General features: G+C 43.5%; 1 protein-coding gene across 1 annotated transcript in view; it reads right to left on the bottom strand.

The window, feature by feature from the left end:
- The window catches only part of LTK (leukocyte receptor tyrosine kinase), a 189,904-nt gene that overhangs the window by 49,623 nt on the left and 113,704 nt on the right, over positions 1–26,577 (bottom strand). The window contains exons 5-11 of the mRNA XM_077264245.1: positions 17,806–17,945; positions 10,264–10,389; positions 9,567–9,710; positions 5,485–5,585; positions 3,986–4,146; positions 3,146–3,240; positions 2,821–2,919 (exon numbers count right to left, since the gene is read on the bottom strand). Of these exons, the coding sequence (XP_077120360.1) occupies positions 2,821–2,919; positions 3,146–3,240; positions 3,986–4,146; positions 5,485–5,585; positions 9,567–9,710; positions 10,264–10,389; positions 17,806–17,945 (866 nt within the window). The remainder of the gene's footprint in view (positions 1–2,820; positions 2,920–3,145; positions 3,241–3,985; positions 4,147–5,484; positions 5,586–9,566; positions 9,711–10,263; positions 10,390–17,805; positions 17,946–26,577) is intronic.

The raw sequence follows: 26,577 nt of genomic DNA, 5'->3' as shown, positions 1-26,577 counted from the left end.
TTAGGAATTGTCAATCGTCAATCGCTCAAAGCAGTCACTTGGGGAAAGTTGTGATAATTGCGAGAGAGATGTGTAGCGCCCCCACTGCCGCAGGGCCGAGGGGTACCCGGTACCGGGCCTCTGAGTCTCTGCTCTGGGGTTGTCACGGCGGCTAGGCCCCGGTCCGTGACCCTGCCGTGGGGCGCACAGTGAAATAGGTACAACGGATGATGGTGATGAGGCTGTAGTGGTGCAGTGCAGTAAATAACGAGGACACCAGGTTGCAGTCTCTTTACCTCTTTACTGAAGATCTCTGGGTCCTCAGTCCAGAATACGGTTCACCAGGCTGCGCAAGTCCGGCCGGTCCAATGGCACCTCCAGAGTTCTCTTCACAGGTGGAAATCGGTGCCTTCCTTCTAGCGCTATGTGTTGCGGTCCTTCCCTGCTGTGCTTACGGAAAGTCCCCACAACTGTTGTGTCTGTTTCTTAAGTTCCCTCACAACTCAATTAGATGATGTTCTGCTAATTCTCCGTCCCTCCCTGGTGTTCTGGTTGGGACGGCACCCGTTTGACGGGTAGGTGCAGCGCCCCAGAGTCCTGGTCGTTGCAGTACTGTGGCTCCGCCACTATGGGGAGCTATGGTGCGTCTGATGGCACTGAAGGAGTTCATCTGATCAGGTATCACAGACACCAAGACATTTCACAGCTGGGCCTCCGGGGGGAGCTAAGGGTGCTATTCATTAGGCCACTCCCCACCATAGTGGGTAAACTGGGGGTCAGGCAGGAAGTTAGATCAGAAAGCTGACTGGGTTGGAACCAGGCAACACCTTGTGGCAGAGGGTGTTGTGGGGGAAGAGACAGTAGGGTCTCTGTCAGGGGTGGGATCCTGGCAGAGGCTTGGCAACTTGAACGAACGTAACGGGACCGTGCCTGCTCCGGGTAGGGGCGGTACCCAAGGAAGGATTAGAAGAGAGATAGATTGTGCTGAGTGAGAAACGAGATCACGCAAAGGAGAAATACCAGTAGGAGTCGTGCTGTAAGACCGAAGCAACATCCTACTGAGGCGCACTACCGGTGGCCGGAACGCCGAGGGAGTATCATAACATTCAGCTTCAAGCAATACTCCAAACAGCGGCAGGACAGTCAGTCTAAGGCGGGCTGTCTCACCTTAAATCACCTATGCAGTCTTGGGGGGCAACTTGTGGAGAGGGGCGACTCTAGGGTCCCGGAAGAGCTCCGAGCCTACCCGTCAAACGGGTGCCGTCCCAACCAGAACATCAGGGAGGGACGGAGGATTAGCAGAACATCATCTAATCGAGTTGTGAGGGAACTTAAGAAACAGACACAACAGTTGTGGGGGACTTTCCGTAAGCACAGCAGGGAAGGACCACAACACATAGCGCTAGAAGGAAGGCACCGATTTCCACCTGTGAAGAGAACTCTGGAGGTGCCATTGGACCGGCCGGACTTGCGCAGCCTGGTGAACCGTATTCTGGACTGAGGACCCAGAGATCTTCAGTAAAGAGGTAAAGAGACTGCAACCTGGTGTCCTCGTTATTTACTGCACCGCACCACCACAGCATCACCACCATCATCCACACCTATTATTCACTGTGCGCCCCACGGCATGGTCACGGACCGGGGCCTAGCCGCCGTGACAACCCCAGAGCAGAGACTCGGAGGCCCGGTACCGGGTACCCCTCGGCCCTGCAGCAGTGGGGGCGCTCCATAGGCTCGGAGCTCTTCTGGGACCCTAGAGTCGCCCCTCTCCACAAGTTGCCCCCCAAGACTGCATAGGTGATTTAAGTTAGACAGCCCGCCTTAGACTGACTGTCCTGCCGCTGTTTGAAGTATTGCTTGAAGCTGAATGTTATAATACTCCCTCGGCGTTCCGGCCACCGGTAGTGCGCCTCAGTAGGATGTTGCCTCGGTCTTACAGCACGACCCCTACTGGTATTTCTCCTTTTGCGTGATCTCGTTTCTCACTCAGCACAATCTATCTCGCTTCTAGTCCTTCCTTGGGCACCGCCGCTATGCTGAGCAGGCACGGTCCCGTTACGTTCGTTCAAGTTGCCAAGCCTCTGTCAGGATCCCACCCCTGACAGAGACCCTACTGTATCTTCCCCCACAACACCCTCTGCCACAAGGTGTTGCCTGGTTCCAACCCAGTCAGCTTTCTGATCTAACTTCCTGCCTGACCCCCAGTTTACCCACTATGGTGGGGAGTGGCCTAGTGAATAGAACCCTTAGCTCCCCCCGGAGGCCCAACTGTGAAATGTATTGGTGCCTGTGATACCTGATCAGATGAACTCCTTCAGTGCCATCAGACTCACCATAGCTCCCCTTAGTGGCGGAGCCACACCACTGCAACGACCAGGACTCTGGGGCGCTGCAGATGCAGAACTGTATTTCAGTGGTTTTTCGTGCATTTAGTAAGGAGGGATTAATGGTCATTTAGTACTGGCTGGTGAGTCCATCTAACATAGGTGTCATGAATTTGTGAAACGGAAACAAATTTAGACTGTATGTAATTTAATAAATATTTAAGGATCAATATCTGGAATGAATTGCACCCACGTCTTTCATTTTGAACAGTCATTTGTCAATTTTTTTTCCTTGTACCTTAGCGTTCAAAGTATTCTGACTTTAAAAAAAAAAGGTAGTCTTATATTTAGGATAGAGAAAGCCATATCTAAGGAATGGACAGGCACAGAAACAAAAGAAAAACAACGCTGGATTCAGAAGAACAGCGGCAATTACAGCAAATGAATATGGAGAAACTAGAAATGGTCAATAGAATGAACAAAAAAAAAAGAAATATCTGAAACCATGATTACCAACCTGTGTAAATAGGTTCTGACAAAGGTCTTAAAATCTCATCTTCCCATGGGTCCATCTCATGAGATCCATCCTGTTCTCCAGAGCTACTTTCTATTCTTCCTGGCACAATACAAAAATACACCGGGACAAGCTGACACATGCCTACATTATGGAGCTCTATGTTATTAGATTTCTAAGGAAAGGCATTAAAATTGCACACTGAACGTGAGGATCTCAACAACATAAACCAGTGTAGGAAATCTCATAAAAAACACATTTTCAAGCAATTACTGCACAAGTAACACTGTGTCCAGATGATCAGATGTCACAACCCAGCTCTTCTTACCGGAATGGAAGCAGTCAGCAGAAAAAGTGACATTATCTACGATGATGTATGAGAAGGAACTCCAGCCCCATGTGGCCACAAGCTGTATACGGAATCTGATTGGATAAAAAAAACATGGTAAAAAAAACCTTCAAAATGTTAAATGAAATCTACGAATGTAAATATATAGATATACTATATTTTTGACATTGACATTGATGAGGCCTAAAGAAAAATGTTTTTTTTAGGGTCCACTTTTTTTTCTTAAATGCAAGTATTTGGGGCTAAAAATCATTTTTGCTATTTGATTCCATTACCAATTTTGCATTGTTTTGCCTTTACAGGCTCGATGCTTCCCCACACATGCAACTTTCATGTGGTTTGTGATTATAGGAAGCTCAGAACAATGGATGAAAGAGGTTAGAAACTCCCTGTCAAATCGGACATTACACTTGTTGTTGATTCTTCACCAAAAATTCACATTTGGTATCTTTATGTTTGAAGCATGATATGTGGGAAAAGTTTGAAAAGTTCCAGGGAGCCAAATACTTTCGCAAGGCACTTTATGTACTGTATATATAAATATGCCCCCCCCCAAAAAAAAAAACTTTTAATGCAGAAACCTGATTTAAAGATTGTAATTTTCTTACAAATGTCCTTTAAGCAAATGTGCACATTTGATCATGAATCATACAATTCATTTAATCATGATTTGTGCTTAAAGATGAACTACTCAAGTTATAGCCAATCCGAAAACTAGGAACGTACAGTATGTGATCAGAAGGTGAGGATACAAAATGGCCAGAACCAGGCGGAGGTCGGTGACATTCATACATTTGTACTTAGAAGTAATGTCCTAACCTGTTCATACACTGGGGAATGGTCATCGTTGCTGCGCTCCAGACTGTGGGGGTACACACATTTACTTCCCAGAGCTTAAAGCTTCTCGGAGTGTTTTCTTCTTGGACATAAACTGATAGCGTCCCATTGATGTTTCCATACACAAGAAACTTAAAAGTGAACTAAAATGAAATAAAGAGGTGATTAAAAACATCTTGTTAAAGGGGTTGCTTCCGTGAATAATTTCTAGCTTGTTTTCATCGGACATCTCCTTTAAGATTGCTTCACATATCCAATTTCCAAATTCTTTGGTCCACAATTTCCAAACCCACTTTGGGTCAACATTCCCATTTATGACTTACGAGCCTGTTAGGTTGGGGTCAGGAAACCAGTGGCAAGTCCAAAAACTGTGGCCCATACAAAGACTGTGAAGTCAGTACCTTTGCATTTTTTTCTTTAAGACCAAAAAGGACCAATAAAAATATTTTAAATTGTGTTCCCCTTTCTGTTGAAATTATTTTTGTATACTTGACATATTTTATTTTTCCACAACAGAGGCACAACTGGAAACAGCAATTCAGACTAGTGCCATTCTTTAGTATTGTTTTATCTGTTCATTTTTTTCTTGCTTTTTTAAATGTATCTAACTTAGTTTTTTTAATTTATTTAACACACTGTGCCTCCATAATGTCCATTCTTTTTATTGTTGTTTTTCTGCCTCCTTGCTGTACAGCAGACCTGACTAGGTCTTCTAGGACCTATCATCTACTGCTTTCTCCCAGCCCCCGGTGATCACATGATTGCTGGCTCCGATGCAGTAAGCACTGACATTGCTTCCTATACTGTATACACAGAGCTTGCAGCAATTAGGAAGGTAGATTTGGTAATAAACCATCTCTGCCTTCTCTATGGGGAGTCTGGCTGTATCTGACAGCTGGTTCCCTGCTGTGCAAGCTACTTTTTTAGAACATCACTGTAAAGTAAGGTCATGTAAGGCCTATGGCGCGGTCCGGACATAGTTAAAAACTAATCTAAGGACATGTCCCATACCTATAATAATTACCATAATTACAATTTCATTTTTCCTGCACTGGAATTAAATTAGGGTTTAGGAGTCTACTGGGCTTTCCAGGGACAGGAAGAGTCTGGTTTATTCGACTGTGCCTCCATCTATTTGATTGACACCACCACTGAAATCCAGCAGAGGCGCCACGCTAAGATGAACCTCCTTCATTGCATAGCGCCACAGCCAGCGCTCACACATGCACAGCGCCAGTCAGCGCTCGCACATGCACAGCGCCACAGCCAGTACTCACACATGCATAGCGCCACAGCCAGCGCTCACACATGCACAGCGCCACAGTCAGCGCTCGCACATGCACAGCGCCACAGCCAGCGCTCACACATGCACAGCGACACAGTCAGCGCTCGCACATGCACATTGGGTTTCTTTTTTCTACTAAGCCTTTAGGTGCACAGAAGCATTTACAGCCCAGGTGGTCGTCAAAAGTTTTCCTTACCTGGCAGGATTTTTCTGCAACCACAGGGGGTAGACTTTCACTGTATACACTTACACCATTATCATTATACTCATTCTCTATTAGTAAGTAGAGAAAGTTTCCTTAAAAACAAAAAAAGAACAAAAAAAAGTTACTGAAAACGTTTTCTAAATATGCAAGTGTCCATCCCATAGACTTACCAATGGGACAGTGTCTGTTACCCATAATTAGGAATGGTCGTGAAATCAGTCTCTTGCTTTAGAGGAATCACTGTGTCTATTCATTACATGGGAAATTAATGAATTCTAATAAAATTGTGCAATGCTTCATGTTCCATGGTGGTTAGCGCTGCAGCACTCATTGTTAGGTAATCGCTATAAGATTTAGCAATAAAAACCTCGTAAATACATCATCATTAAAGGAATTGTCCTATTTAAAAAAACTTTTCTCATAGGTTCAACTACCTGTTAAAAAAACAAACAAACTGTGCTTTACTTATTCCCCCTAGATCCCATGCTTTGTTGATTCCGCTGCAGCAGTGCCTCGTTTGACTGCAGTGTCGACATCACGTTGACGGTGCAGCAGTTAACCACTGAGCTTAGCGAGGTCACCACTGCATCTAAACAACAGAGACCAGGACAATGGCGAAGACACCTTGATGGACCTGGGGAGAGCAGGTAAAGCTCAGATTGTTTTTTCTCAGGTAGCTGAGCCAATGAGAAAACATTATTTGAAATCTTCTTTAGGCCGGTTTCACATGTCCGTTTATTTCCAGTACTGGAAAAACCGTTATCGGATATATCCGTGTCCGTGTGTGTAATACTTGCGGCACACGTGAGGCAACCGTGTTCCGCATCAGTACCACAAGGATGGCCACCAGGGAAGAAGCTACAGTAAGCACTGTTCCCCAGCGGCGGGTGCTGAAGATGGCTCTCATCACTCTCCCCTGCTCTGCTGACGATCGGCTCAAGCTGAGGAGAATAACAGTGACAGCAGGAGCGGATGATTGGGGTAGTCCCTCAGCAAGGTTGGATATCAAGAATATGCCATACATCATTGACGAGCGGTGACATCATTGAGGTCAGGCTGAACTGCGGTGACTTCAGGACCGTGGGAACATGCCAGTGATGATGTCACCGGCTCACCGCTAGTCAATGATGCTGCGCTCGCAGCAGCTCATTCACCAATGGTTCTCAGCCTGGACGGTCCCATCTTGGCACCATCCAGGTTGAAAACTATTCAGCCCCCAGATATGGATTACAGCGTGGGACAGAACAACGGACAGGTATGGCATATTGTTTTTTTATTTTACTTTTATTACAGGAGATCGAGGGCTTCGGTGGAATCCATCCACAACCTGTCTCCTCCATACATCTGTGACCTCTTCTCCCTGTACTTTCCTGCACGCAACCTCCGATCCTCACAAGATCTCCTTCTTTACTCCCCTCTTATCTCCTCTTCCCACAATCGCATACAAGATTTCTCTCGCGCATCCCCCCTACTCTGGAACTCTCTACCACAACACATCAGACTCTCGCCTATCGTCGAAACCTTCAAAAAGAACCTGAAGATCCACCTTTTTCAACAAGCCTACAACCTGCCGTAACCACCGATCGACCAAACCGCTGAACGACCAGCTCTATCCTCACCTACTGTATCCTCACCCATCCCTTGTAGATTGTGAGCCTTCGTGGGCAGGGTCCTCACTCCTCCTGTACCAGTTATGACTTATATTGTTCAAGATTACTGTACTTGTTTTTATTATGTATACCCCTCCTCACATGTAAAGCGCCATGGAATAAATGGCGCTATAATAATAATAAATAATAATAAATAATAGTGTGGGGCACACGGACATACGGTCTGTGGAAATACACTGACATGTGCACAGACCCATTCATTTGAATGGGTCTATGTGTGTCAGTGTATCCGGTACATGTGAAAACTGTCACCACACGTCCTGAACACACGGATGTGTGAAAGAGGCCTTAAGGGAATTTTCTCATCAAATGTACAGCCCGAGAGGGGCAGTTTATAGATAACTGATAGTCTGCACGTTATCAGCAGGCGTCAGCTGTGAATACCCTTGTATGTTAGACATACAGTATATGCATTCATATTTTACACTGCTCACTATGACTCCTTTTATGTGACGGAGAGATCAGACAATTTAGAAGGGATAAGAAGTCCATCAGACACAGATTTATAGCTCACAGACACAATACTGGCTGCACTACTGTAGTCTGTATTCTTATGAAGGTCTAACATGGTAATGGGGGGAAGGGGGCAACCTGCAGCTTCTCTGCTCTACTACTTCACCTTATCTATTTATAAAGGCTAATGATCCATCACTCTTGTTTTCTAGTCCTATCAAAGTTATTTCTCTATTACAATATGGCTGCTCCACTTTTTGGGAAGATAAATTGGAGGTTGCGTAATTAATGCACAAAGATACAAGCTGTTTTATCAGCAGAGTCATGGCATAGCCCAGTAATTTACACTATGTATGCAAAAATATTAGGACACCTCCGCATTGTGCTTGGTGATGTAAGGCTGCATGCAGCTGCTTGTCCATGAAGATCCTGGTGGGGGCACAGTGTTTGTGCTGATGTTAATTCCAGAGAAGGTCTGGGCTCTGTAGTTATGGAGTCAGTAGAGAATTAGTGACTTTTCTGCCCTCTGCTTCTCAGTACTCGGCCCCTTGCTCTGTAAAGTTATGTGGTCTTTACTTCATGGCTGAGTTACTGCTGTTTCTTCCACTTCCCAATAATATCAGCTACAGGCGATGGGGGAAGATTTAGGAGGGAAGAAATGTCATGAATGGACTTGTTACCCCAGTGACTCCTTTTACAGGACCATGCCGCTATATGGGAGCTCTGCACCACCGGCCATTCTGTCACATGTTAGTAAAGGCAGATGGCATGACAGAACCAGATATTATACACCAGGGGGGCGAGAGACCATATGTTATACACCGGGGGATCGGATGTTATACGCCAGGGGGGAGAAAGGCCAGATGTTCTACTCAGTGTGTGAGGAGATGGATGTTATACACTATGGGGGAGAGGGGTTGGATGTTATACACTAGAGGGCGAGGGGCTGGATGTTATACTTCAGGGGGCGAGGTGCAGGATGTTATACACCTGGGGGGTAGACAAGGGGCCAGATGTTATACACCGGGGGGCAAGGGGCGAGATGTTCTACACTAGGATGTGAGGTGCAGGATATTATAAACCCGGGGGGGTAGGCAAGGGTTCAGATGTTATATACCAGAGGGATGAGATGTTATACACCAGGGGGCAAGGTGCAGGATGTCACACACCCGGGGGTGTAGGCGAGGGGCTGAATGTTATACACCAGGGGGGTGAGAGGATGGATCTTATGCACCAGGAGGTGAGGGGCCGGATTTTATACACCAGGGGTACAAGGAGTGGGATATTATACACCCGGAGGGGGGAGGAGGTCAAGAGTCTGGATGTTATACACTAGGGAGGCAAGATGTTATACACCAGGGGGCAAGGTGCAGGATGTTATACACCCAGGAAAGTAGGTGAGGGGACAGATGTTATACACCAGAGGGCGAGAGGCCGGGTGTTATACTCCAGGGGGCAAGGAGCAGGATGTTATACACCCGTGGGGGGGTTGAACGGCTGGATTCTATACATGGGGGGGGGCGATGTTATACACGCGGGGGGTAGGTGAGGGGCCGGATGTTATACACCTGGGGGGTAGGTGAGGGGTCAGATGTTATACACCCGGGGGTAGGCGAGGGGTCGGATGTTATACACCCGGCCGGAGGTGTAGGCGAAGGGCCGGGTGTTATACCCCCGGGAGGGGGTCGAGGGGCTGGATGTTATACACCAGGGGGTTGAGGGGCTGGATGTTTTACACCATGGGGTTGAGGGGCTGGATGTTATACACTAGGGGGTAAGGAGCTGGATGTTATACACCAGGGGGCGAGGGGCCGGATGTTAAACACCTGGGCCAATGGGACTCAATGAAAAACCTGAATTCAATGATTGAGAGGTGCACTGTCCCAATAGTTTTGCTCATGTAGTGTGCCATAACGTTCTGTAATCGGAAAACATTTTGGTTTCCATTACCTTCAGTATCTACTACATGTGCGTGATCTCCACGACTTATCCCAGAGTTTGTGTATTTCCAATGTTCGCCCCCTGTGATGTTAGGGGTCCAGCCACACAATCCTTTTTCAAAAGTGCAGTGGGCACCACTGGGTAGAAGTTTTTCTGAAATTTTTTTAAAAAAAGCATTAAAGATTTTGGCGTTACAGATTTCATAGAACAATCACTGGTTAAGGACAAGTGGATTAATATGGAATTATGGGGATCCATAACAAACCTATTCCTGAAATCCTAACTTTGATTACTCAAAAAAAAAATATAAGTAAAAAATTAACATTTAATGGGTGGAGCCCTGTATTACTGACGTATAGTTACTAACTGGTTGTCTAGTAGCGCCTCTCTACAGTACAGTGCGGTATTACATATTACATCTACTATATTGCTCTTTTTATGTGCCCGGATGAAATGTTTCTTTCATCCTCAGGTTCTTTCTGGGACATTGTGTGGACGGTATGGGAGCCTGAAGATGCTCCAGAAAGAGACTTATAAAGATATTTTGGCTTTTATACACAACAATGTACATCATCCATGCTACTTATCTGCTTAATGTTCTATTTTTCTTCATTTGGTGACTTTTAGGAATGTTTTGAAGGAAAATTATAGTTTTCCATAACGTTATGGTCTAATGTTACAATATTTCATAGAATAAAACACTTACCACATATCGACCCTTCATCGTCCCCTCCTGGGCAGTCTGGCTGAAAGTCACACACCTTTACTTGACCAATACATTCCCCATTGCCACAAAGGAACGATGTACAGGTTGACAAATCTTCTCTATCACCTGAGAGATAACACATGTCCAGCTTCAATTCTATATTGGACACATAATGATTTTCAGACTGTCAAGAGATGAGAGTTCTCCATCCGAGTCTCAGATGGGGCACTGCACTGGTGAACACAAACAAAAAAAAGGCCCCTGTGCCAGAACAGTATATAGGCCCTTTGCAGTGCAATAGCTCATCATAATGCACAATTCAACTGGATTTGGAGATGGTAGTGGCCCCCTTATCTCCTGAGCCCCTATGCGGCTGCACAGGTTGCACTAATGCTATGTCCGCGCCTGGGGCACTGTACAGGTACGGTGTTATGGTAGGAGTTCTGAAGCTGTGCAATGTAATTTTTCAGTCTCAATTGACTTTTAGGAGACAAATCACCACCCATACAGAATCCAGTAATGCATGGCATGATGAGCATTGGTCAATATGCCAGAAAATGTACAAAAAAACACCTCTGCCCAAAGGAATGAAAACAGGATAAGTCTATATGTTTTGCACATAAATTCTAGTGTTATTGGTTAAATGATTGTTGATTAAACATGTTGAACTGCTTAGCTTTTACAGACACTATGTGTGTAGTACATAACTGACTGTAGAATAGGTTAAATAGGGTTATTCTTATATTTTTTTAATGGGTATTGTCTAGTAGTGGTGGCTGACCATGCGAAGTGCTTACAAGCTCTTTCCAATACAGCTTGTAAGCACTACTCTAAAGCTGGCCTGATCGCTGGAGCGCACTGTTAGTGCCAGCTCCTATCCAGCCTCAGTGTCCTTGCACTCCTATCAGAGAAGGTATAGTTTGGGTCAGTGATGCCACTGGTCTGAACTGTCAATCAAGCAGGAGCATTCACCCGAAGCAATCAGTAAGTCGGCTGGCTGGGGAGCGTTGTGCTCTTGAACAAACGGGACAAGTCTTTTAACAGGTAAATGTATGACTCAGCACGTCATTAATGTTTATCTCACTGCACTAAAGATTTACTAAGTTGGTTTAGCTTTGAGGTGGTCACAAATCAACTAAGATCATTCACTAGAAGAGAGATAAGGGTAATATACTCTGCTGTCAGAACTAGCTTACGGATAGATACAATGTTTACTCATTCTGCAGCCTGCTAAGTACTGTGATACACAGAAGCTACAGAAGCCAAACAGTCCAACATTTTTAATGCAAATTGTCTCTTCAGAGAGGAAGAGCACTAGAACTCTAGTGCCACCTATTGGAAGTAGCAATCCTAACAGTCAATGTCGACCCTTTAACGAGCTTTGTCACATGACTTAGGATAATAGCCAAACCAGAATCTCAATTTGCAAACACTGTGTTTCGGGGTACTGCCCCTCGTCAGTGCGAAGTGGAGATCTGGTTTGGCTGATTGAGAGGCGTCTGACCGGGATCCAAGAAGTATTGCTTCTCCTTAGGGCAGTCCCACACGTCCAGATAATTCCGGTACTGGAAAAATTGGTACCGGAGTTATCCGTGTCCGTGTGTCCGTGAGCTCACGTAGGCCATCCGTGTGGCACACGTGCGGCAGCCGTGTGCCGCCTGGGTACCACACGGACCCTGCAGGAGAGACAGCGCTACAGTAAGCGCTGTCCCCCCAGCATGGTGCTGAAGCCGCCATTCATCCGTTCTCTCCAGTGCTCGCTGGGGAGAAGGGATGAAAAATCCTTTTTTTTTGTTTTTATGTGTTTAAAATAAACTTTAGGGCATCCTCCCCCCTCCCACCCCCTGGGAGGTGGAGCCGCATATTCATCAACTGTAATGGGCGGCACCACGTGACCGCTCAGTGCAGGAGAATCTGCGGGGCGGAGAGCAAGCGTCGAGGGAGGCGGGTGAGTATTTTAATGCCGGCGGCCGGGCGCACAGGGGGTGGGAGGGGGGAGGATGCCCTAAAGTTTATTTTAAACACATAAAAACAAAAAAAAAGGATTTTTCATCTGTTCTCCCCAGCGAGCGCTGGAGAGAACGGATGAATGGCGGCTTCAGCACCATGCTGGGGGGACAGCGCTTACTGTAAGCGCTGTCTCCAGCACGGCACACGGACTGCACACGGAAGACATCCGTGTGCGTTACGTGTTTTACACGGACCCATTGACTTTAATGGGTCCGTGTAATACGTGCGCTCCCACGAACACTGACATGTCTCCGTGTTTGGCACACGGAGACACGGTCCGCAAAAAATCAATGACATCTGCACAGATGCAATGATTTCAATGTGTCTACGTGTGTCAGTGGCTCCGGTATGTGAGGAAACTGTCACCTCACGTACAGGAGCCACTGACGTGTGAAACCGGCCTTATGGAGAGTGACATGATAAGCATGTCGAGGTGAGGAGACTTAAAGCCGCAATGCTCCTCTGGGAAATATGCAAATTGTATCTGCAGAGAGGAAGAGGACTAGAACTCTAGTACCACCTATTGGAAGTAGCAATCCTATTATCCTAAGTCATGTGACAAGGCTCGTTAAAGGGTCGACATTGACTTGTAGGATCGCTACTTCCAATAGGTGGCACTAGAGTTCTAGTCCTCTTCCTCTCTGAAGAGACAATTTGCATATTTCCCAGAGGAGCATTGCGGCTTTAAGTCTCCTCACCTTGACATGCTTATCATGTCACTCTCCTTAAGGAGAAACAATACTTTTTGGATCCCAACATTTTTAATGAAACTCTTTTGCAATAATGTAAGTGAAAAAAATGCCCATGTCCTTTGCACAGCTGTAAAACGTTGCATGCGGGACTCACTGTTGTCATACATAGCTTTCTCTCTATATCTGTCCTCCTTTACCTCCTCAAGCAGATTCTGATTTTCCTTCGTAATGTAAATCCAATAAAGTAAGTTCATCCTGTTCTGTTCTTTAGTAGGGAACAATAATCAGCTAATAACAATAAAATGCCCCAAGCTTCCAGGACACACAGTAAAAATCAGTATTATATCAGCGTCTTTCCTCTTTTAATAATATATAGTGTCATTTAATTCATGAAACCTGGACGATTGCTGGGACTAATGTACAACAGAGCCCAGAACAGAAACAGATGCTTATAATTAAGAACAGATCTACTAGGTCTCAGGGTGCTTCATGGGATGTTATTCACATCTGAGAAAACAAAACTCCAGCAAACCATTTATTTTATAGACAGCCGTGTATGTATATTGGATAGGTATAATGCAGACACTATTTTTTGTACCTTCTATTCTGCATATGCTGCTGTTGTACTGTCCATCTTATTTTGCTTTATACAGCAGTTTTATGTTGGAATGTAATGCTTATGATTCACAATCGCTGGTAAGAAACAGATAAATAACACAAGTGATAGGAATAAGTGGTCACATGTTCCTTAAAGGGATTGTTCAGTTTCGTTCACTTCCACGTCAAGTGCATTTGCACATATCTCCCCGAAAGCGTACTCCAGGGCTCAGGGATTGCAGTCGCACCCTAAGTCCCCTTGGTCAATCTTAGAAGACCAATACTAATAAAGACCTGTGAGGAAGTGAGAGATCCATTCGTTATTTTGCATTAGAGACCAAGTTGTGCCACTGGCTTGTGCCATCCATGTGTCCAATTCCAACAATTTCAATGAATAGTACATGTAGAAGTGTATATGTTCTGTTTGGATGAAAGGTTGACCCTCAATGTCTATCATAGATACAGGGAACCTCATTCTGATAATATATTTGTAGGGAGAACTTAAAAATAAATCTCCAGAATAGAGACAAACTATATGTCAAATACAGTAGTTCAAGAAAAGTCCATACTCATTTGATTGATTAGATTGCACATTTGAATGCAAATTAATGTAAAAATTAAAGACAATCTGTCAGTACGAAGTGACTGGTCAAACAAAGCACAGGTGCTTTGCGCATCCTTGGTGTGGCCGAGCAGCTTAGTGCACCTTACTACCTACTTGTTTTCCATCTATCTCCAGCGTTCTCGTCTTTGATTGACAGCTCGGGTTTTACAAGAGACAGAGAAGAACAGAAATAGGTGGAAAACAAGTATGTGTGAAGGTTCACTCAACCTCTCAGCTGCACCAAGGGTGTACCAAGCACTCTGCTTGGTTGGAACAATCATTTTGGGTCTACAGACACCCTTTAGGCACATAACCATCTCCAATGCATGGCTGCTTATATTCAATTAATCTGTGATTTGATGTTACATATTATAGGTCAGGAGTAATACATCAATTTTTATTTCAATACCATGGTAAATGGCATCACAGAAGCAGAGATTAAAGGTCCTGGGCCCTGATACCAAATCTGCAACAGCCTCTAAAAATTGCAACTTCTGCACCTCTATTCCACCACATGTATAAAATATTCATGGGGATGTTAATGAGAAATATTAATAAAAAGGCCATGACACATGAAACCTTTTTTTGTACTGAGGTCTAATGCCCTTATGTTCAGTTTAATAACACCCTAGGAGACCCTTCTGTTAAACAGGGTGGGCCATTTACATGGATACACCTAAATAAAATGGGAATGGTTGGTGATATAAACTTCCTGTTTGTGGCACATTAGAGGGGGAAACTTTTCAAGATGGGTGGTGACCATGGTGGCCATTTTGAAGTTGGCCATTTTGGATCCAACTTTCTTTTTTTCAATGGGAAGAGGGTCATGTGACACATCAAACTTATTGAGAATTTCACAAGAAAAACAATGGTGTGCTTGGTTTTAAAGTAACTTTATTCTTTCATGAGTTATTTACAAGTTTCTCTTTGTTTACAGCCATTGACATGTCGCAGAGGTTAACACGTGAGGAGCGGATAGAAATTGTGTTGATGTCTGGTGAACTGTTGTGAATTCTGCTCTTGGGCTCCCTCCGGTGGTTATAAGTGGTAGCGCTGCTTTCTTTGGATCGCTGCATTCATCAGGTGTGTCCACTTACTGCAATTTTGACTGGGCTATTTAGTCTTGCTTGACCCTTTAGTCAGTGCCAGTTGTCCATTGTTCCTGGAGGATTCACATCCCTGCCTGGTCTCTCTTGCTTTGCTGTTCATTTCAACAAAGATAAGTTCTGTCTTTGTTTTTTGTAGTCCACATGCTGTGGGCCTTATTGTTCAGTTCTTTTCCATGTTTTGTCTTGTCCAGCTTGGTCTGCATAAGGATTTGTTCAGCCAAGCTGGTATCTCTGGAGTTGCAGATATACCCTCCATATCTTTAGTTAGATGTGGAGATTTTGTATTTTCTGTGGTGGATATTTTCTAGTGTTTTAATACTGATCGCATAGTACTCTGTCCTATCCTTTCTATTTAGCTAGAGTGGCCTCCTTTGCTAAATCCTGATTTCAGTCTGCGTATGTTATTTCCCTCTCCTCTCACAGTCAATATTTGTGGGGGGCTGTCTATCCTTTGGGGATTTTCTCTGAGGCAAGATAGTTTTCTCTTTTCTATCTCTAGGGGTATTTAGTCCTCCGGCTGTGTCGAGATGGCTAGCGAGTGTTAGGTACATTCCACGGCTACTTCTAGTTGCGGTGTTAAGTTCAGGGTCTGCGGTCAGTACAGGTACCACCTTCTCTAGAGTACATCTCATGCTGCTCCTAGGCCACCAGATCATAACAGTGAACGCAGTAACTGGGTCATTACAGCAGATTTCAATGTAAGACACCCTACGAGACCACCCATCTCCCATGCTACAGTTAGCAAACTGCTTATCAAAGTTTGTGAAACAGGTTCAGTGTTGGATTTGCCAAAATGTGGACGCAAGAAAACTGTCATTAATGAAGAAACATCAGTGGCTGAAGATGCATTGAACATGGCACATTCCCTGAAGATGGTACATTCCCTGAGTTCTTCCAGCAAAATGGTGCACCACCACATTATGAGTGTCAGGTCCAAGCATTCCTACATGAACAGTTTCCTGAAACGTGGATTGGTTGTTGTGGGCCAGTTGAATGGCCACCAAGGTCTCCCGATCTGACCCCCTTAGGGTACCGTCACACAGTGAAATTTCCATCGCTACGACGGTACGATTCGTGACGTTCTAGCGATATCGTTACGATATCGCAGTGTCTGACACGCAGCAGCGATCAGGGACCCTGCTGAGAATCGTACGTCGTAGCAGATCGTTTGGAACTTTCTTTTGTCGCTTGATCACCCGCTGACATCGCTGGATCGTTGTGTGTGACAGCGATCCAGCGATGTGTTCGCTTGTAACCAGGGTAAACATCGGGTAACTAAGCGCAGGGCCGCGCTTAGTAACCCGATGTTTACCCTGGTTACAAGCGTAAACGTAAAAAAAACAAACAGTACATACTTACATTCCGGTGTCTGTCCCCGGCGTCTCAGCTTCTCTGCACTGTGAGCGCCTGCCGGCCGGAAAGCGAGCACAGCGGTGACGCGGTGACGTCACCGCTCTGCTTTCCGGCTATGGTGCTTACACAGTGGAGAGAAGCAGAACGCCGGGGACAGACACCGGAATGTAAGTATGTACTGTTTGTTTTTTTTACGTTAACGCTGGTAACCAGGGTAAACATCGGGTTACTAAGCGCGGCCCTGCGCTTAGTAACCCGATGTTTACCCTGGTTACCCGGGGACTTCGGCATCGCTCCAGCGCCGTGATTGCAAAGTGTGACCGCAGTCTACGCTGGAGCGATATTCATACGACGCTGCGACGTCACGAATCGTGCCGTCGCAGCGATGGAAATTTCACTGTGTGACGGTACCCTTAGACTTTTTATCTTTGGGGTCATCTGAAGGCAATTGTCTAATCTGTGAAGATATGAGAAGTACAGCATCTGAAACAATGGATCCTGGAAGCCTGTGCTAGCATTTCTTTTGTGGTGTTGCTATCAGTGTGTCAAGAGTGGGAGAAGAGGGCTGCATTGACAATCCAACACAATGGGCAGCACTTTGAACACATTTTAAAAGTGTCTATAAACTTGTAAATACCTAATGAAAGAATAAAGTTACATTAAAACAAAACACACCATTGTTTTTCTTGTGAAATTCTCAATACGTTTGATGTGTCACATGACCCTCTTCCCATTGGAAAAAATAAAGTTGGATCCAAAATGGGCAATTTCAAAATGGCCGCCATGGTCCCCACCCATCTTGAAAAGTTTTCCCCCTCCCATATACTAATGTGCCACAAACAGGAAGTTGATATCACCAACCATTCCCATTTTATTTAGGTGTATCCATATAAATGGCCCACCCTGTACATACAGTACATTGGCTTATCTCAAAACTTCAAACTTGCCAAATGACTGGTTATTGCCTTTCCCATGGTTAATATAGGATTATACTGCACACTGTTCATTAGTAAACAAGAATGGGATCATCTGGGCTTTCCTAGCTTTTTCCTATGTTCTCCCTATATTACTATTTTCTTTTTTTCCTTGAACACATGGAGTGATCAGATAAGATGCTCTATCCCTAGTACAATTTACACAGATATAGAGTTTAAAGAAATGAGGATAATTATCTTACCAACAAAGCAGTTTCTGAGGCTGACACTGTCCAAAATGATGAAGCTTTCCGTCTTCAAAGTACAAGAGGTGTGACTCAGAGTGATGTGAAAGGGTCCATCTATTTCACCAATTTCTGTGCTCAGCAGCTTCCAGTGAGACCTAACGCACCATCAAGAACACAAAATAAACTGTCATATTCAGCCTCAAAGCTGCATTTTCATCAGTTCAGAAAGAATCAGACACAGTATGAGATGCATTGAGATCTGTCTGTCCTTCACAATGTGAGGCTTGTCAGAGAGTAGTCCGGCATGGTGGCTAGAGGCTCTTCTTACTGTGCTCCTGAACTTCTAAAGAAATGGATTTCCACAATAAGACAATCACAGGAGGAACGCCAAAAACATCTTATTACATTGTAATCTCTTCTTACAACCTATTATCCACTAAGGAACCTGTGAAAAAAGTTGCCTTTCTGTAGAACCCCTACTTCTCCATTGTCTGCTATTCAAAAGTGGTATATCTGGTTATTGCTGCCTTCCAAGAAACCTTAGGTGGTAAATGTAAGAGGGATAAACCTATACTCACTCATTAATAGTGGGAAATTATTCTTGCGTTATAGTATGTACAGGTCCTTCTCAAAAATTAGCATATAGTGTTAAATTTCATTATTTACCATAATGTAATGATTACAATTAAACTTTCATATATTATAGATTCATTATCCACCAACTGAAATTTGTCAGGTCTTTTATTGTTTTAATACTGATGATTTTGGCATACAACTCCTGAAAACCCCAAAAACCTGTCTCAATAAATTAGCATATTTCACCCGTCCAATCAAATAAAAGTGTTTTTTAATAACAAACAAAAAAACCATCAAATAATAATGTTCAGTTATGCACTCAATACTTGGTCGGGAATCCTTTGGCAGAAATGACTGCTTCAATGCGGCGTGGCATGGAGGCAATCAGCCTGTGACACTGCTGAGATGTTATGGAGGCCCAGGATGCTTCAATAGCGGCCTTAAGCTCATCCAGAGTGTTGGGTCTTGCGTCTCTCAACTTTCTCTTCACAATATCCCACAGATTCTCTATGGGGTTCAGGTCAGGAGAGTTGGCAGGCCAATTGAGCACAGTAATACCATGGTCAGTAAACCATTTACCAGTGGTTTTGGCACTGTGAGCAGGTGCCAGGTCGTGCTGAAAAATGAAATCTTCATCTCCATAAAGCATTTCAGCCGATGGAAGCATGAAGTGCTCCAAAATCTCCTGATAGCTAGCTGCATTGACCCTGCCCTTGATGAAACACAGTGGACCAACACCAGCAGCTGACATGGCACCCCACACCATCACTGACTGTGGGTACTTGACACTGGACTTCAGGCATTTTGGCATTTCCTTCTCCCCAGTCTTCCTCCAGACTCTGGCACCTTGATTTCCGAATGACATGCAAAATTTGCTTTCATCAGAAAAAAGTACTTGGGACCACTTAGCAACAGTCCAGTGCTGCTTCTCTGTAGCCCAGGTCAGGCGCTTCTGCCGCTGTTTATGGTTCAAAAGTGGCTTTACCTGGGGAATGCGGCACCTGTAGCCCATTTCCTGCACACGCCTGTGCACGGTGGCTCTGGATGTTTCCACACCAGACTCAGTCCACTGCTTCCTCAGGTTCCCCAAGGTCTGGAATCGGTCCTTCTCCACAATCTTCCTCAGGGTCCGGTCACCTCTTCTCGTTGTACAGCGTTTTCTGCCACATTGTTTCCTTCCAACAGACTTACCATTGAGGTGCCTTGATACAGCACTCTGGGAACAGCCTATTTGTTGAGAAATTTCTTTCTGGGTCTTACCCTCTTGCTTGAGGGTGTCAATGATGGCCTTCTTGACATCTGTCAGGTCGCTAGTCTTACCCATTATGGGGGTTTTGAGTAATGAACCAGGCAGGGAGTTTTTAAAAGCCTCAGGTATCTTTTGCATGTGTTTAGAGTTAATTAGTTGATTCAGAAGATTAGGGTAATAGGTCGTTTAGAGAACCTTTTCTTGATATGCTAATTTATTGAGACAGGTTTTTTGGGTTTTCAGGAGTTGTATGCCAAAATCATCAGTATTAAAACAATAAAAGACCTGACAAATTTCAGTTGGTGGATAATGAATCTATAATATATGAAAGTTTAATTGTAATCATTACATTATGGTAAATAATGAAATTTAACACTATATGCTAATTTTTTGAGAAGGACCTGTATATACTGTCTATATGTTGCTTTTTTGCAGGTTGGTGCTCATGCCCAATGCTGCTGTTCCACATGCGTCTATGGCTGTCTGCAGGAAAGATGGTCTTCTTCGCTTGTCAACTACAGGGAGAGGTAGATATTGGGCTAGGGTCAAGAAGAACCTGGAGTTGCCAAAATAATGCAGGTGATGACACCAAATTAGGCCTGAAGTGTATGCAATCTAGAATGATTGTGGTGTGCTGGAAGTTAATACTGTCTTGAAGCAGTGGTGGACTGAAGGCCAGGAGCAGCTTGCCTTCTGAGAATTAGAGGTTGGCTAAAAGCTGGAGAATAGGATGCTGGATCCATGGAGAATTGCAGAAAAGGTAACTTGACATATTGGTGGAAGTCCCTGTAGAGAAGAAGTTCAGCTTCTTCATTAAACAAGGCCTTTTTGGCAGGGGAGCTAATGATGACCTAACGACTGACCACTTATATGACAGTGATTTGGGAGGATGACTATGGTGGCTGACTATGGGGTATGTTTATGGAAGTTATGCATGCTGCTGAAAAGGGATATGTTGACTGTTCTGTCAGAATAGGTGAGGTTGGTGGAGCCTTCTATGAATGGAGATAATGTTGACTTGGAGGAAGCCAGGGAAGGGTGAGCATAGCTGGGGTGAAACCTGGAGCAGGCTATAATTGGGTCCAGTCAGGGCTTTGAGACAGGCCTGTTATGTGAGGACTGTAGCGGAGACCTGGTAAGCTTGACGTCCGTCTTAAGGGGATTTAACAACAGTGTCTGAATGTAGAGGAGCAAGACCTTTGGATAGCAGAAGAGTTTGAGTAAACTGTAACACAGCTCTGAAAAACAGGATCGGGCAAACAAAAATAACCACTTTAAACCTGATGGAAAGTGAAATTGTGATTGAGGCCTTGGTTCCTAGGGACAGGAAATGGGCAGATAAGAATTGTTTAGTGTTTCATGTAAGTTCTACAACATTAAGTCATAAGGCCTCCTTGTAAAAGTGCCAATTCAATGAAACTACATTAAATGTATTAGTTTTCTCCAGAATATTTAGAGTCCAAAGAGACATTTTCCTTTTGAGCTTCAAAACAATGTAAATGGTTTAGTTTTTATTTTTTTTAGGAGGGGTTAAACTTTCTGACAGTGAATGTCAAAGGAGATTTTATTTCTTTGAAAATCTTGTTTGGTAAGCCGGGAGGGCAGACCGAGTGGTCTCAGGGCTCCAGGCGAGAATGACTGACGTCCCCAAACAGGTGTGAATATCACTTAATGTGAGATCCTCAATGCACAAACCGACAGTGTCAAAAGCATGCAGGGAAGAGGAAAGTAAAGTCTGCCCCTGAGCTACACAAATTCTGCTGAATATTGAAATGAAATAAAACTTCATCGAACAATCGGAGAACCATTAGCAAGTTTCTGATAGAGCTCCCTAGGTATTGCATCGTTCAGACTTCCAAGTTTTCATCAGTGTTTGATAAGTGTTTCACCTTTTACCATCCGTATTTCATCAGTGATTTTCTTGTCTGCAAAAGTTACTAATAAATTAAAACATTGCAAACTTCTCCTGTCCATCACAATGCTAATCATGGACAGCACACTGATGCCATACAAAATCATTGACCAGCAGGCTTATATGGGTGATTTTGATTCATGATTCTGATTTTTCGATTCTGCAGTGGTTCTCACCTTGTTACTGTTTTAAAATTTGCAATACTCCTTCTATTGGGAAAGTGTAATGCACATGAACAAAAAAAGGTATACAACATCCAGTGATAGTTAAAAATACTATATTAAATCTTTCACTGATAAAAGAGCAATACAAACAGGGAGGACACTATAGAATAAACAGACGTTCCTTTGAAAAAGCGATACGTGCATCGGAAGTGCAACATATCTAATATGGGGGTCATTATTTTACTTCTAATATTATTGTGCATGTTGCTATATTTATACATTTACATAATTGTAAAAACCACAAAAGAAGTATAAAGAGGAACAAAACCTCCACTGTTCTAGAAAAAAACACCAGAAAAACAGGCAAAGATGCTTACCTGTCTAAGCCTTGAATCAAATGCACTTTCATGGTGCAGCGGGACCAAGTAAAGATGGCGACTACACAGGTGCGGTAATACCGATGAGACAGCCAGCCTACAATCAGGGATTGGCCGCTTGGCACACAAGTACAAATAATCTGCAGCAGTGTTCACACAGCATCTGGATCATAGCCTAGCAGTAACGCCATGTGGCAGGCTGCCCAGTGCTAACTGTAATGCGTACTGTGTGAACACAGGCCACAGTCTACAAAGCCATCTGGGCCCAACTGCACATAATTGTGCCTAATTTTTGCACATATTTGTCTTGTACTACTATTCACGTCCCAACTATAGTGTGTTACTCTCTGTTTGTGTGTCCTCCCTGATTATGTTGATTTTCTATGGATATATTAATTATAAATATTTATAACAAGTACTGAATGCTGTGCACCTCTTTGTGTATATGAGCAGTACATTTTTCCTACGTATATAGTTGTTTCTTCACATTGAAACCCCACAGAGCCAGTGTAGTATTGTGCAGCAGCTATTTAACATAATGGTTAAATATGTCATATAATAGGCAAATTGCCTCTTCAGAGAAAAAGAGGACTTGAACTCTATAGCGCCTCCTGGTGGAAGTAGCGATCCTACAAGTCACAATCAATCCTTTAACGAGTCTTGCAATATGCAATATGACTTATGACTTGCAATACGACTTAGGATAAGAATTGAGATACTGATTTGGCTTTTATCCTAAGTCATATTGCAAGACTCGTTAAAGGGTTGATTGTGACTTGTAGGATCGCCAGGTGGCGCTATAGAGTTCAAGTCCTCTTTTTCTCTGAAGAGGCAATTTGCATATTATATTTCCCAGAGGAGCATTGCACGGCGAATAAGCCTCCGTACCTTGACAAGCCAGAGCTGACATGTCACTCTCCACAAGGAGAAACCTTACCCCTTAGACCTATGTCATATAAAATATTCTTCATTTTAATATGTAACCCAAATAAAAAGAATAATTGTTGTTCTGTACTAAACTTACTTTGTAATCTATGAAATGAAGCAGAAGTGGCCGCACTTGTCGGTTTTTCACATTCTAATAAATTACATTAAAAGCAGCCTGAGAATCATCTTACACCGACCCAGCACCACAGACCGGCTCAGCACGGAGGACCTCTTAAGTGCTATACTGTGCTCACTGTGACCCTTTTCAGCTGATGCCCAGAAGACAAAAGATGGATTTCAAGTGCTTACAGCCCTATTGGTTCTGTTAATACAGCAACAACAAGATGATGAATTTTTACTGGAAAGGACACTGGCAACATTGAAAAGCACTTAGACAATATTTAAGACATGGAAGAAATATCCAAAATGCATCTACTGCTCCCATTTTTTTCCGCACTGAACTAGAAGAATCAAGTTAAGGAGTTGCTAGATTAAAAAAGTTTGCTATTTTTAATGTCAACTTTTTACTAGATACTTTATAAATGATACTTTTTAAAGCTGCATAAATAACAATTTACTAAAATGCAACTGATCCAGAAACACAAGGGATTTTTTTTTGATGATTGTTCTTTTTCAGCAGCTTACAGTCTGTAAATGGTCTCTAGGTTGTGTCTGCTGAAGGGCATAAGGCAATGTTAGCCTCGAATATTGGGGCATCAGTCTAAAGATAAAAACGAGGTTAATAAAAGCGCTTGTTCCTGATTCTCATTCAGCGTAATCTTTCCATCAATCGAATGAAAGAGCAAAATGTAATGGTTATTGCTAATTTTGGACCACACCAAAGGTAGTTTTTTAAAGTAGTTGTACAATCTTTTAAACTCTGCACCCATGTTTTGATAAATCGAAGAGTGACAAATATCCACTGTGTATCCAGGGACCTGATCATGAGAAAGGTCAAGCAATGATGGGGAATCTTGCTTCAAGCTGCTGGCCATCTATTATATTATGCCTAATTTTGATGACTCCACATGGTGCGCCAGGGGTGGACACAGACAGATGAGGACCCCTGTGCAAGAATAGTCTATGGGTCTAATATCTAATCATAATGCATAATTCCACCTATTTTGCAGATCATATTGGCCCTCTTACCTCTTGGCATGGGCTGCACCAATGGTATGTCCGGCCCTGGGGTGCTCAATAGCTCAGGACCCCATCACTCCTCTACAGCCCGGCTCACACTATGCAAATTTCCTTGAGAAAGACCTCCATGCAAGTCGAAACCTCAGACAATATCTGTTTTCCTGCTGCCAGGTCTTAATAAACTAGACCAGTTGAGAATTATTCACGATTCTTGTGTATTTTTCCACTGATTGATAATAATAATAATAATTTTGATAACAGAAGTAAACTGCTTGGGGTGTGCAGGTAAGAAACACTTTATAAGCCTTAGGCTGCTTTCACATGTCTGACGTGATGCTAGTCACTTCTCATGGCCAAGCCGTGAGTCAGAATTGTCAAGGAGTCCAAGGTCAGAAGCCAGGATGGTAGGTCATAAACAGAAGGAAGAGACAAAAGCGTAGTCAGGTAACATTCCAAGGTCAGAATACCAGGAGGATAGTAGATCAGAGCAGAAGGACTTAAACAGATGGTCAGAACGAAGTCCAATGTCAGGCAACAAAAGATCAAGCATACAGAACTCAAGGCACATGAAGCACAAAACTCACTTAGCTGAATGCACATCTGGCAGAGGTCTGGGAAAAACAGCTCAGTTAAGTAGCATGTCAATCACCTGGAATAATGAACACTTGGAGAAAGCTGACGCCTCCCAGTCTCAGATTGGATAGTCGAGCAGTCAATCAACACACTGACAGCTCGGCACGCCCTTGTACCAGATTGGATAGCCAAGCTGTTAATCAAAGTATCAACAGCTTCCGCACACCTCTATACCAGACTGGACGGCTGAGCGGTCAGTATCTGCATCCCAGACATACGGAAGGGTGGAATCGTGACATGACATTTATGGACCAAGTACAGAGAGAAATGTCCTGATGGGCCGTGGGTTTCTTGACCTGACCTCAACAGCTTTATAGGCATTTGTGATGCTGTTGAGTTTAGGTTCAGGAGATCCATGACGGGTCTATGCTTTGGGGTCTGCACTCGAGCTGTGAATGTTGGACTTGTTCAACCAGTCTTGGAAAAATAAGTGTAAGAGTTTACAAGACCAAAATGTTACTACACTGGCACTAGCCTGTTCCTACATGTTGAAAAAAGTTCACTGACACTTGGGACCGACCTATGGTGGAAGCAGCCACTGTGACTATGAGGCTGGATGTGGACGGATGCTCGGCACAGAATCAATAGGTAGTAAACTGGTGATTGCAATTGATCTACAGCATAACTACAATATGATCCTTTTCCTGTAGGATGTCTCCTCGGATCAATCAGCCCTTTGGGATTTCTATCAAAAATAACTTAAAGATCCCTGGGTGGATAAAATATGAAGCCACAGGAATCTCATTTTCAGAACTAAGTCTACGTTCACATTAGCGTTCGGCGCCGCAGCGTCGCCGCATGCGTCATGCGCCCCTATATTTAACATGGGGGCGCATGGACATGCGTTGTGCTGCGTTTTGCGACGCATGCGTTTTTTTGGCCGCAAGCGTTGGGCGCAGAGAACGCAGCAAGTTGCATTTTTTTTGCGTCCATCTTTCGGTGAAAAAGGATGCATGCGTCGCAAAATGCAGCGATTTAGCGTGCGTTTTGTTGCGTTTTTGTTTGCGATGTGCGTTGCGTCGCCGATGCAGCGGCGCACATCGCAAATGTGAACGTAGCCTAAACTATCTTCAGTCATTTAAATGAGCAATGTCAAGTGGAAACTCTACAGGTTATAAGTGCCAGAAAAGAACAATCAGCCCAATTAAGAATGTATCTTCTTTAAACATCAATATATATATATATATATATATATATATATATATATATATATATATATATATATATAGTATATATACATAATTAGTATGCCTGAAAAATGTCCCATGTCCATCAGGTTCAACCAAGGGAAGGGATAATGGGAATGGGGTTTAAGTACATCTATAATGCATGATCTAAAGAACAGATTTTCCCTCCGGATTCCAAATTCGATCAAAATGGATCAGCATTTAGGACAACTTTACATGTCATACACATGGATCATTCATGTTATTCTTTCTTAAAAAGCATATAAACCTTTATTGAAAACAATGATGGTTCCTGTTGTGATCAGCTCCTGAGGAAGTTTTTTTCCACAGATTATAAAAGCTGATATTAGAAGGAAGTGTCAACCTATCATAGAAGTATGCAATCCAATGAATACTGGCAAACTATATGAACTAAAAATAAGTATTCCCAAAAAGTCATAAATTGAAAGAAATATAGCAAGAATAACTATTACTTTATTAAACATAAGGCTACCATTAAAAAACCAAACATAAATCACAAAAAACAATTAAAAGACAAAAAGCAAGGTATGGGAAGAATAGACTAATAATGAATATACATTATAGTATAAAGAAAAAGCTAAATAACTGTAGATGATGAAGA

Source organism: Ranitomeya variabilis, chromosome 1, assembly GCF_051348905.1.
Source record: "Ranitomeya variabilis isolate aRanVar5 chromosome 1, aRanVar5.hap1, whole genome shotgun sequence".
NCBI lineage: Eukaryota > Metazoa > Chordata > Amphibia > Anura > Dendrobatidae > Ranitomeya > Ranitomeya variabilis.
The sequence above is the reverse complement of the archived record's forward strand: the minus strand, read 5'-3'. Positions and strand labels throughout refer to the sequence as shown.